Raw genomic sequence first — 12,608 nt, forward strand, 5'->3', positions numbered from 1 at the left:
ATAAATCAAACAAAAATAAATTTTTATAAAATGTAATTCTTTACTATTTAGTTTTGTAATATTTTTTAATGACTCCAAATTTGTTATTATAATGTTGCCTTATAACATGTTAGAAGCATTACAAATCCCTAAATAAATTTCTTAAAATTATTTCAAAACTTTGAATAGAAACACCCCCTAAATACTTTCCTGCATGATGTCTGGCCGTATCGTGCATAGACCGCCAAGGCCTCAAATATCGACCGCAGCTGCTTGCAGTCCGCAGATGTTCCACAAAAACAAGCGCCGCCGAGCTGCACAAAAACAACAAATTGAATATAAATCGGTCAGAGAGAGTGGAAACAAAGTGCGAATTGTGAATTAAAAGCTGCAAACGCACACCTGGAAACCGGGTCTGAAAGAGGATACTGAATTTCGCATAATTCGCACCACGCGCATCTTGTATCGAATTTTCCCCCAGTACGTATCCTTGCCGGTGAATTAAACACGTAACAACGGTCTATTACCCTAAAAAAAAAAACCTATTTTTTGACCACCTGGGTAGCAGATTCAATATCAAGTGTTTCCTTATCACCTAAGTGAATCATTTTTTAATTGGTTTCTAGTACTATTTTTTTTTTTTTGGGAACAACAACCTGTTATCTCAGGTGACAAAAATTGATTTAGTTTGATAGCGTTTAAATATATAACAATATAGTCGTCATGCCTTGGATCCCCTGCAAAGAGCTTATGTATTAACGAAAATAGAAAGTGACTAAAATTGCATTACTCTGCGGACGACAGTGAAGTGATATTTTGTTGCATTTGTAAACAAAACTGGTAGTGGAGTTTCGCTAATCGTGTCAAATTGCAATTACCGGTTAAATGGCCAAGTCAAATATGTTAAAATGCATTTCGCAAACAACGACTTCTATATTTACATATTTATTTTCAGAGTGTGTGTGTGCCTGGGATAGTTCACAAATGTTTCTTATTATAATTCTCATTTATAATTAAAAATTTACATAGGCCTTGTTGCCAAGCCGATTAAACTTGAATTTTGAATCAAATCAAGTGCCTTCTGGGCTTTATCTTTTGGCAGTGTCTGCGTAAGAGGGTGTGCCTTTATGGCCCTATAAATACTTTGTTGTTGATTCCAGGTGCTTTTCCTCCTCACCTGATGAGTGACGTCGAAACTATCTTACCGGCCTAGTACTGAGCACGTGTCGTGTCACGGTCGAAGCTCCTCCTAGATCCTCCCAGATTCCAAGATTCAGTTTGAGATAGGTCAGCTTTTCGCGGGTTTTAATCTAATTTTTCCACTTAACCTATATTGTATGCTCTTAAAGTAAATATTTCTATTAAACTAATTAATTAATCCTTAAATTTTATATGTTTTTGGGATTATGGGCCTAATCTTTAACAGATTTTAAAAGTTTTAAAAATTTTAAAAGTTTAAAAAAATAAAAGGCAGTCGAAAAAAAGACCTTTAGCACGCAATGCTCGTTGATTACCTCAACTTTGTTGAATCGGTCAGATAATAAACCTAGTGGATAGTTATGCACTCCAAGAAAATATTAATAATATTAATAAAATAAAATATTTTATCGCAGTATAATGCATTATTGAGCAAGAGACTTAAGCTCTTAGGAGACTTTTCCCCATTTACCTTCCCAACACCCTTATCACCTGCCAGTTAAGTTCAATGCAAATATTTTCTCCGAGTGCAGGCGATATCTCAGTCAATATTATATAGAAGTGTGCGGGTATATGGCAGGCAGTGTGTCTGTGTGTCAAGATGCCTGTTAAGTGAGGCCGGTTGCTTGACAGTTGATTCGTCAAATAGAACCGCACTCGAGGCGACGTTGTTTTCCTTATTTTTTTTTTTGCTGAAAGGCATTTTTGACAGCACGCACGTTGTTTCTTTCAATTTTCCAGGTAAAGTGTATAAAGATGGAAAGGAACCCGACAGCGGTGAAGGGAGGAGGCGGCGGAGGAGAGTCCAGGGATCGGCAGGAGGCCCCACCTGCCGCCGATTACATGCGAAACTTTGAAAATATAATAGCCCCGGGAAAGGAGGCCTCCATGATCAGGGAGTTCAACCCTCAGGTGGCTTACGAATTTGAGCGTTACCTCAATCCTCAGAAGCTAAAGCAACATGTCCTCAAGAGTGAGAAGCTGCGCTCCATTGTGGAGCATTATGCCAAAGAATCCGGACAGTCTGTAAAGCAGCTGGAAAAACAGGCAAAGGCCATCATCGACGAAATCGGTTTGGAGCGAAATATGGCCATAATCCGATGGTGCGGAGTCGCTATCACAGCGATTGGAAAGCGAATCTGCGATGGATTCTACGTCAATTCCGCGAGCATGGCCAATGTGCGCAAGGATATGGGCAAGTGTCCAGTCCTCTACCTGCCAAGTCACCGGAGCTACATGGACTTTATTCTCATGTCGTACATATGCTACTATTACGACATCGAAATACCAGGAATAGCGGCCGGAATGGGTAGGTGTTGAATCATTTATATAATAAACAGAATTTTTTTATTTTCGGTCTAATGGTTTGTGAATTTTGTGAATTTTTTTCATTACCATATTTAATTGTTTTCCGCTCTATAACCCTTGATATAATGAGGAGTGAATTAGCACAACTTGCAGAGGTGTTAATAGATGAGAATTTCAATTAGTACAATTAACGTTATTAATTAATTGTCAATTGTGCAGCTAGAATTCGATTATAGATTGATAATTAACTAATTAAAGATGAGCTCTATTAATTATTTTAAACCATTTTTAGATTTCCACTCAATGTTTGGCATGGGCACTATGCTCCGAAAGACTGGAGCCTTTTTCATGCGCCGAAGCTTCTCCAACGACGAGCTCTACTGGGACATCTTCAGGGAGTACATGTACGCCTTGGTGGCCAGCTATCACATCGGCGTGGAATTCTTCATCGAGGGAACCAGGTCGAGAAATTTCAAAGCCCTAGTCCCGAAGATTGGTCTCCTTTCGATGGCTTTGTTGCCTTATTTCACTGGAGAAGTTCCTGACGTTATGGTTGTGCCAGTGAGTGTGGCCTACGAGCGAGTCCTGGAAGAGCAACTCTTCGTGTATGAGCTGCTGGGAGTACCTAAGCCTAAAGAGTCCACAAAGGGCTTCTTCAAGGCTCTTAAAATCATAGACGAGCGCTTTGGCAAGATGTTCCTGGACTTTGGAGAGCCCATTTCGGTGCGGGAGTTCTTCGGACACGACAGTGGCCACAGGATGCAGCGAGCCGGGGTGGCTGGACATCTGCAGAAGCTCAACCGCCAAGAGGTCGAGTTGGTGAAGCAGCTGGCCAACGAGATTATCTACCAACAGCAGCGTCGCATTGTGATCACCACCTTTAACCTCTTGAGTTTGTACTACGCTAGTCAATTGTATGCCCAGAAGAGTGTCAACATCGATGAGCTATCCCGGGGAGTGCTGCTTTTAAAGCGCATCTTTGAGCAGCTTGGAGCGCATGTGAGCGCCACACCCAAAAGCATAAAGCCGGATATTATTGACGCTGTGGAGATTCACTCGAATATTTTGCGATTCGTCAGCGCCCGACTACAATTCACACCTATGACAGCCAAGCAGTTGGCCACCCAATTCGATGGAAAGCGGTTGAAAGCTCATGCTCTGTGCCCGCAAACAATGGCAGTGGCAGTTCCAATGCTGGCCCTGCAGCTCTACATAAATCCGTGTATGTTTTGGCTAGCCCGACCGGCTTATCTGCTGCTGGCAGCTCTCAAGGAACAGCAGAATCAGAAGAGTAACCCATATATCTCATATGAGTCAACTTTGTCCGCCCTTCATGTTCATGTGACCAATATGGATGCACTTTTCCAGCACGAGTTCATCATAGAGTCGAACCGAGAGGCCGCAGAGTTTGAAACGCACTTGCAGCTCTTACTGGATGAGAATGTGGTGGAAGTGGAGCCCAATGGAAAGGTCAAGGTGCAAGACAACGAGTGCTCACACGTTATCCTGGCAGCTTTGGCGCCATTCTTGTGTCTCTACTACCAACTGGTGGTGACCTTAAGAAAGGTAAGTAGATCCTCCAAGAACTAAGGGCTCTTAAGACTTACATATCTGATTGTTTTTATTACAGATTCCTGCAGATCTAGAGTTCAGCGGGAAGGACCTACTCATTCGCGTCCAACAGCATGTGGAGCAGTTGCTGCAGCTGCCCGATGGATCTGCCCTTCATGTGCATCCTTATTGTTTGGCACTAGACAACCTCAATATTGCCATATACGCTCTGATTCAAAAGGGCTACATTCTTAAGTGCAAGGACTCTGGGCAGATGAAAGTCGGCGCAGGGCCAGGAAAGTGTCTTCTGGAGCTGGAGCGACAGCTGCTTGAGTACTGCGAGCTGATGCCATTTGCTCAATATTCGACAGCGGCCAACCAGCAGGCCCAGTTCCACATAGCCAAGTTATAACTGGCAAATGGTAAAGGGCCGATGGTGGAGGAGGCGGCAAAGGGTACGGAATTAAATCCAGAACCTGAGTCGAATCCCAGTCAGTGTAGTACAATTTTCATTTCATTGTGCATGCAAATCATCCAGTTTGTTATCGGCCTGCTTAAGAATTGTCGTATCGTCTGCATTCTGTTTTTCATTGTGGTAGTGGCTCCTCTCTGGCAGCTCCTCCGCTGGCTCATCGCATCCTCTCATTCATTCGCGTAGGAAGTAAGGGTGTCTATGTTGGGGTGGGTGGGTTCGGTTTAATTAATTGAAAGGGATCTGTAAGCTAAAAAGGGAATCATTTTATTTTTAAGTAGATCACTAGAATGGATCTTGGATACATGTTTGTCTCCTTTCCTTTATTAAACCTGATTTTCTTGAGTAACTTATTGGTTTGACATTCCCCTAAAAATTTAAGCAATTTTATTTATTAAAAAAAAAAAATTCTACAATTATTTTTCCCCATACTCGAACTTTGAAGGATCAAAGCATCAAAAATTAGAAAGCCTTTTTTATACATCCTGTATTTAAAACATGTATCTAAGTAATAATGTCTATTTGGGAAAGAATACTGATATTGTTCTGTTTGGTACCCGTGAACATAAACGATTTACGAAAAGCCAAAAACTCATCTAAAAATCGAATTTTAATCAAACTTTTGTAGAAAAGAGCCAGTTATTGATAGATCCCATCGAAATGAAATTCTCTGTACATTTTTAGATGAGAAATTAACTGAAATGTGGCCCAACAAAAGTCGAAAGTGTACCTTTTTTTAATTCGTACGATGGAAGCAAATAGAAAATTCAACATTTTAGAAGAGAAATGACATTTTACAAATTATAAACATAAAGCCGTTTGAATAGTTTTATTTTTTGTTATTTTTGTAATTTTTAAAGATCGTTTTGAATGCCAAAATAGCCATTTAGCTAGATATATTTTGGCAATTGGTTTTTTGACTAATGCGAACAACTACTTTTTGAATAGTTTTGCACAAATGTCTATTTAAGATGGTATTAGTTTTTATTTTCCTATTTAAATTGGATTATGTTTATCAGCCCATTCCTGGTTTTAATCATTCTATTGTGCCAATAAAGAAGTCAGCACCAAACAAATGAATTATAACGCAAGCCAGAAGACTTGCCAATAACTATATATAGTAATGGTTGGACGACGACCTGATCCCAAAAAAGATACGGTCCGAAACAGCACAAAGAGTCAGAAGTGCAATACAAATGTTCTGTTTATTGATATTTTTAGAAACTTTATCGTTTTATTTTTGTGGTAGTAAATTTTTATACTTATATAGAAATAAAGATGTGAAAATAACACCAATCCTAATTACACTCGATAGCAACTAAACCAACAAAACTAAGAGCAATAACAATAAAGAATTTAGACGGTGCCAGTTGCGCCACAGAAACTATATTGGTGGAACCGTATCATTGATTATTGGGTCATTGACAGAATTGCCGTTTAAACTGATCCAGTGTTCTCTGGGTAATGACCACCTGCATCATCAGCCATTCGGGATTCTTTTCATCCGCCATCGTCTCCACTACAGCGGCGTTTTTGTAGAGCCACGCCATTTCTTGGCCCCCGTTTGGTACTCGCATTTGGAGTTTCTTTCGCCCTGTGGCCAATAATATTTGCTGTTCAATATCAACTAAGAGGGAGTCCAATCCCATTTGGGTACGAGCTGATATGTGGTGGTCGGTTTCAGATGATGTCTGGCTTTTGATGGGTATCAGGTCGCATTTGTTGTACACATTTATGATCGGCGGAAGCTGGCTGGTTGTTGAATCTCCACCAGACATATTAAAGGCCAACGAACGGAGTGTAGCTTCAACATGATTACGTTGGGCCACGTGGCAAGGATGCGACAGGTCTTGAACATGGATAATTACATCCTAAAACAGAAATAAAAGTTAAAAAATATAAAAAATACTGCCTGCGCCCAACTCACCGCAAGCATAGCATCCTCCAAAGTAGCCACAAAACCTTCAAAAAGACCAGTCGGGAGATCGGACATAAACCCAACCGTATCCATGTAGATCACCTCCAGATTACAGGGTAAGCATCCAGCATGAGCAGTAACATCCAAAGTCGCGAATAGCTGATTCCGAGGCTGAAGTGCGTCCTCCACAGTCAGTGCTTTGATCAAGGAGGTCTTTCCGGCGTTTGTATAGCCCACCACCGCCACTATGGGATAATTCTGTTGCTTTCGTTTTTGTCGCAGCAACTGCCGCTGCCGACGAACCCGATCCAGTTCCGCCCGAAGCTTTCGTTCTCTGGTTCGCAGGATCTCCTTTTGCAGATCAGTAAGGGCATAACCCTGGCGACGAGTCTGAGTGACACTGGCATCCTTGGCCTGGGCCCAAATGTACGGTAGCTCGGCCATCGCCACTTGCAGCCTAGCTTCGGCACTTGTTGCATGCAGTCGCAGAATTTGGATAACCACGGAGTAACGATCCATTACTGGCAACCGGAACTCAGCCTCTAAGAATCGCTTTTGGGCAAAGGACAGCGTTCCCTTGCTTACAAAAAGGCAAGTAAGGTGCCGCTCCTGGCGAAGTTCTGTAACCAGTGCCTTAAGTTCCGCTAGCTTTCCACTGCCAAAGAGCGTTTTCTTCTCAAGGCTTTCCAGAGGCACTTTGAGCGCTTTGGCTACCTGCCAATTGGGAAGGGAGTGAACTAAAGCTGACGCTTCTGCAAGCTGATCATCGGGCCGGACATCGGTCAGACTTGGTTGCCGTTTGGCTGCCCATTTTACATAGGGCTGTAAGATAAGAACTTGCTGAGAAGTGGCTATATCTCTGGTGATTCGCATTGCTCCACCAGCTACCTCATCATAGGCACTAAGAAATCAAAAGAATATTAAATTATTGTTCTTCTTTGCAAATGTTTTGTACTGACCGATCATCTAAAAAGCGCACGTCAGTAAGGTCGCCACTAGGTAAGGTTTCCTCCTCTTCGTGGTCGTCGTCTCGCTGTCCGGCTTGCATTTGCGCCTCAAAGAAGCTCTTCCGGTTCCTTATTCCTTTAACTCCTTGATGTTGTGTGTACTTAAAACGTGACGGCATCATCGCAACTGGACGCAGGGAAGAAACCCTGGCCAGACGGACCAATACCCTTATACCAGACATTACTTAAGCTAATGTACTTATAATTTATTGCAGGTTTAATATGTTTCCTTGTCCAGAACAGAATGCTTTTCCTCAAAAGCCATCCACCTGGCTTGACAAGATTTTGTGCGTTCCGAGGTCGTCTGGTAGGAAACCCCAGTGGCTACCAATGAAGAAACTAGGATGTTATACTTGGGTGGGTACCTTATTCGGGACTGTACAATTTTCTGTGCAAAATAAGTGCCAGAAAAGCCTGTGGGGAAAATAATTCATTAATTATTATGCAATTATTCTTGGCAATCAGCTAAATCTCATACTTAAGCAAAATGCAGCTAGGCCTGTAAAAAGGGAGCGTGTCATGCAGTCGAGGTAGCCGTCAAAACCAGGATGCTTCTCTCGCTGCTGGTCCTTCAAGCTTTTAATATCGTTCATAATAATATTTAATAATGAATCCGATTGTTTTTATTATTGTTATTGCCGGTCGAAAAACATAGGGTTTTTTATGGGCTGTTTTTCCACACTAATATTAGTGTTTACCAACACTATATGCTATAATAATTTTTATAGCACTTTGAATATCTATCGATTGCAAAATCAGCTGATGCACCGCCCTGCCTTGTATCTTTAGATTGTTTTTATTGTTGATTTCGCCTGGAAAACGCCACAAAATAACACGATGAAGAAAAAGGTAATATTCTTGCATTTTAATTATTCCCAGATACCCCATAAATAGGAAAAATTGTAATATTTAGGTATTGCTGATGGGAAAAAGCGGTTCTGGCAAAACCAGTATGCGTTCCATTATCTTTGCCAACTATATAGCCCGTGATACGACACGCCTCGGAGCAACAAGTGAGTAATGGTAACCGGGTGTCCTATTCCGTAGATATTTATCTCTGGTGACCCTTTTACAGTCGACGTGGAGCACTCGCATGTGCGGTTTCTCGGCAACCTAGTCTTGAATCTGTGGGATTGCGGTGGGCAGGAGGGTTTCATGAAGCAGTACTTTGCCTCGCAACGTGACAACATATTTCGAAATGTGGAGGTGCTCATCTACGTCTTTGATGTGGAGAGCCAGGAAATGGAGCGCGACGTCCACTACTACCAAAGCTGCTTGGAGGCACTGCTTCAAAACTCACCCGAGGCGAAGATTTTCTGCCTGGTGCACAAAATGGATCTGGTGCCGGAGGAGCATCGCGAAGGTGTGTTCAAGGATCGCGAAGACGACCTCATTCGGTTGTCGAAACCAGGTAACGTTACCTGTTTCCGCACAAGCATTTGGGATGAAACTTTATACAAGTAAGTGAACTTGGGGTAACTCTTATTGGCATAATCGTTACCTCAGTCTGTCCAACCACGACCTTCATTTCACCTCTATCCCATTATAGAGCCTGGTCTTCCATCGTCACCATGCTGATACCGAATGTGGCAGCTCTGGAGAACTCTGTGACTCACTTCGCCAACGTTATCGAGGCTGACGAGGTGCTGTTGTTCGAGAAAGCCACCTTCTTGGTGATCTCCCACTGTCAGAGCAAGAAAAATCGCGATTCGCATCGCTTCGAGAAGGTCTCCAATATAATTAAGCAATTCAAGCTGAGCTGCTCGAAACTGGGCGCCAAATTCCAGTCGATGGAGGTGCGAAACAGCGCATTTGCTGCATTCATTGACACATTCACCAGCAACACATACGTAATGGTGGTCATGTCGGATCCCACGTTGCCCTCGGAGGCCACATTGGTAAACATACGGAATGCCCGCAAGTACTTCGAGGAGCTGGAGAACCCAAACAACAGTGCCATGAACCACCACGGACACAAGTACCATTGATGGTGATGTCCACTCCGATGTACTTTCCGTTATCCAAACCCCGAGTTATCCGTTCGAAAAGACAAAAACCGTCTGTTGTGCACACATCGAAGCGCCCAAGGTGCCAGCTTAAAGTCTTACCGCTTCCCATAACTATAAAATATGTATAATGTACGTGAATACCGCTCCCTTACTGATATAGCTCGTTTTCCGAAATTTTTACCCCACATTTGGCCCCGTTAATTGCTTAATTTCTTATATATTCAGTGTGTTACAAAAGCAGTACAGTAAGCGAGCGATATTTAGCCATCTCTTTCGTTGATTTTTCCTAGATTTGTAAGTTGAAACCTTCGTAGGCCTTAAGTTTATATACAAAAACTATTACATACATATAAATACACAAAACAATCCTAAACAATTGGTCACTTGTAAATGCCGTACGCGGTATAAGGCCCACATATCACAGATAATCTAGTTGGTCCGCCGGCTGAGCCTACGAGTAGAATCTCCTGATCTCTGCGGACAATTCTTCCACGCTCTTCTCGTCAACGGCAACAAATCGCTTGGCGCCTCTACTAAAGTAGTAAATGTCACCCGTATAAATGTCGAACCAGAGGGCATGAATGTGGAGATCATGAGATTCTAAACGCGCCTTCAGGAAGCCATACGATGCAATGTTAGACATCTGTTGAAGGGTGTTGATTTGGGATAGTTTATCCTCGACGGCGAATTTCTGCTCCTCATCGATGTAGGCCACAAATCGACGCAATGGCGTCTCGGAGGAGAATAGCAGGGGGTCCTTCATTCCAGCGTCACGCCACTCCTGGAATTTCTCCAAGCTGGTGTTGGCATGTGTGCACATCCAGGATCGCAAGGGTGAGAGTCGCCGATTGAGCTGGAAATGAAAGGTAAGTTATTAAAATTTTCAAGAACAAAAAAAAATAACATTTTCATCTTTCAGTATAAAATATCTCATACCTTGGAAGCAAATTCAGGATCCCTCAGTTGATAAAGTAGATTCATGGCCTTGCAATCACTATGTCCACAAACAATTATATGCCGGATATCGTTCACCACGCATCCCAGCTCCAGGGCAGCAGGCTCGCAGCTGAAATACTCATCCTGGAAGTGGTGGGCATGAGGTATTAGGTTTCCTGCATTTCGCACTAATCGGTGGGAATTGGGAGGTGTGTTAATCTATTAATAACAATGTATGACTTCATAGACATACCCACAAACATGTCACCCACGTGAGTGTCCGTGTATCGGGTAGGAATCATTCTACTGTCCATGCAGGTGAAGAAAACGGCCTTGGGCTGAAAGATAAAGCGTATCAAGAGTTAGTACAGATATCGGCTGGTGCGTAAATATATTTAAAAGATAGATATAGCAAGTTATGACATACTTGGCTTTTGGCCAAAGTGTCAATGGGTTCAGTTCAAGGCTCCCAATGGGAAAAATCAAACAAAATTGAGGGTATTGATGGAGGAACATAAAAAATGCTAAACAGTTGGGGGCAAAATAATAGATTATACTAAAATTCTTATAAAGTTTATATTCAAAAACCAAATTAAAAAAACGGTATTGATCGGAATATACTTATTGAATAAATATTTTTCAAAAATCTCAAGAAATGGGAAAGCAATATTTTAATATTCTGGGTGAAGTCAAAACACAAGTGAAAACTATTAAAATGCAAATTAATCTCTAATTAAACGCATACAAAAATATATCAAAATGTCTTTAAAATTTCAATGTTAGGGTATTTTTCACCCGGTGTTCTAAAAGACCTTTCACAAATTTTTAATTAGAACAAAATTAATTTGATCATAATTAGCAAAGGTGCAATGCACGAACCTCAAGAGCTCTGAAAAGCAATCGCTTAAGTATATAAAAATAAAATATAATATTAAACAAGTCGAAGGGGTGGTGGTGGGGCGTTTGAGCAACCGGTTTACCTTTGCTGTTTGTTTACCAAAAATAAAATAGCAACAAAAAATTAAGAGAGTCCATAAAAAGCGAGAGAGCGCTTCGTTTGAGACTGACAAGTCGAATAAAAATGTGATAATGATATAGAACACATGCAATAACCTTATAATAGCCGTTTTTTGTTTGTGCTCAATGCCAAATAAAAAATTCTAGACCGTCTGCTCCAAATCTTGACCTATAAACTAAGCTATGTATTTGCTCACCTCGGGATTGTCGCGCACTTTCTGGAACTCTTTTACCATTTGTTCGCGGGTTGTGTTCCGGTACCGCATAATACCCCTCAAAATACGCTCCATCTTGTTAAGCTTTTCAAAATCCTAATTTGGCACTTTAATTGCACGCACTTTGGCACTAGAATTGATTTTTTTTCTTGATTGTGAACTATAATGGCGCACACACGTCGCGTTTCGCATCCAACAATATAACCGCGGTGGAGCCTCGTTGACGGTGGAGGAGCGTTTGAAACGGAATTTGTTGCTTCCAAAACATGCCATGAGTTGGGGCCCCAACTTGGGGAGCAGCTGTTGTTGGCTCTCTGAGAAAGCTGCAATCTCTTGGGGGGCATAAAACTAAAGAGAACGAGAGCGCAAGGGTGGCCCATGGAGAGACCGTAAAAAACATTTTTTGTTGTTTATAGTCAATAAAAAACATTAGTTTGATACTCTTAGTAATAATTGCGGAAAGTTGTAATGGAAAATTAACAAGAGTAAAAATCAATAGCTTGATGTCATTCGCTAACCTTACTCTGGCAAGTTCCAGGCAGTCGGACAATAACAACAAGAAAGCCCCAGAGCCAGACAGGAGCTTATCAGTGGAGCCCATTGGGAAACGACTCGAACAGCTGATGATGTTGATATTAAAATTTCCGTGGTTAACTTTTTTCTCTGCCGTATTTCTAATCAAAGTTTGGGATTTGACCTTTTCATGACTGATCCACATAGATTGAAGGTCATGTGCTATATAAATTAAATCGTTTGAGAAGATATCACGCAAAGATTTTAATAAGAAAGAAATGGTTTTTCAATTGTGTTTTTATGCACTAATTTAAATACCGATTTTAATAAAAATAATTCATTTCTTTAAAGTAATATCAATTGTAACGAACCTCCGTACATCATTGAGCGACATCTATTGGTTGTCGACAGAAGCAGTGAAGCATGAGTATATTTACACCATGTGTATTTTACATTGAGTTTACATTCTTACGTGGCTAATTTTTA

General features: G+C 41.5%; 5 protein-coding genes across 5 annotated transcripts; 2 read left to right on the forward strand and 3 right to left on the reverse strand.

Annotated features, from left to right (window-relative positions):
* The first annotated feature begins 238 nt into the window (after nucleotides 1-238).
* Gnpat (dihydroxyacetone phosphate acyltransferase) lies at nucleotides 239-4,613 on the forward strand. The gene is made up of 4 exons (XM_017249174.2): nucleotides 239-459; nucleotides 1,918-2,485; nucleotides 2,777-4,050; nucleotides 4,115-4,613. The coding sequence occupies exons 2-4, from the start codon at nucleotides 1,933-1,935 to the stop codon at nucleotides 4,445-4,447; spliced, it is 2,160 nt and encodes a 719-aa protein (XP_017104663.2). The 5' UTR covers nucleotides 239-459; nucleotides 1,918-1,932; the 3' UTR covers nucleotides 4,448-4,613.
* A 1,093-nt stretch (nucleotides 4,614-5,706) lies between these two features.
* Nucleotides 5,707-7,614, reverse strand: LOC108130618 (putative GTP-binding protein 6). The gene is made up of 3 exons (XM_017249175.3): nucleotides 7,385-7,614; nucleotides 6,435-7,326; nucleotides 5,707-6,378 (listed from the first exon to the last, which is right to left on the reverse strand). The coding sequence occupies exons 1-3, from the start codon at nucleotides 7,612-7,614 to the stop codon at nucleotides 5,926-5,928; spliced, it is 1,575 nt and encodes a 524-aa protein (XP_017104664.2). The 3' UTR covers nucleotides 5,707-5,925.
* Nucleotides 7,615-7,649: 35 nt separating this feature from the next.
* Nucleotides 7,650-8,119, reverse strand: LOC108130619 (transmembrane protein 141). Its single transcript, XM_017249176.3, has 2 exons — nucleotides 7,911-8,119; nucleotides 7,650-7,846 (listed from the first exon to the last, which is right to left on the reverse strand). Exons 1-2 carry the CDS (start codon nucleotides 8,023-8,025, stop codon nucleotides 7,650-7,652), a joined length of 312 nt encoding a protein of 103 aa, XP_017104665.1. The 5' UTR covers nucleotides 8,026-8,119.
* Nucleotides 8,120-8,156: 37 nt separating this feature from the next.
* Nucleotides 8,157-9,817, forward strand: RagA-B (Ras-related GTP binding A/B). Its single transcript, XM_017249296.3, has 4 exons — nucleotides 8,157-8,281; nucleotides 8,346-8,445; nucleotides 8,508-8,892; nucleotides 8,982-9,817. The coding sequence occupies exons 1-4, from the start codon at nucleotides 8,270-8,272 to the stop codon at nucleotides 9,418-9,420; spliced, it is 936 nt and encodes a 311-aa protein (XP_017104785.1). The 5' UTR covers nucleotides 8,157-8,269; the 3' UTR covers nucleotides 9,421-9,817.
* Nucleotides 9,818-9,892: 75 nt separating this feature from the next.
* Nucleotides 9,893-11,840, reverse strand: CAHbeta (carbonic anhydrase beta). Its single transcript, XM_017249298.3, has 4 exons — nucleotides 11,592-11,840; nucleotides 10,631-10,715; nucleotides 10,378-10,565; nucleotides 9,893-10,294 (listed from the first exon to the last, which is right to left on the reverse strand). Exons 1-4 carry the CDS (start codon nucleotides 11,682-11,684, stop codon nucleotides 9,893-9,895), a joined length of 768 nt encoding a protein of 255 aa, XP_017104787.1. The 5' UTR covers nucleotides 11,685-11,840.
* Nucleotides 11,841-12,608: the final 768 nt, after the last annotated feature.

The sequence above is a fragment of the Drosophila bipectinata genome, chromosome 3R (assembly GCF_030179905.1).
Source record: "Drosophila bipectinata strain 14024-0381.07 chromosome 3R, DbipHiC1v2, whole genome shotgun sequence".
NCBI classification, from domain to species: Eukaryota; Metazoa; Arthropoda; class Insecta; order Diptera; family Drosophilidae; genus Drosophila; species Drosophila bipectinata.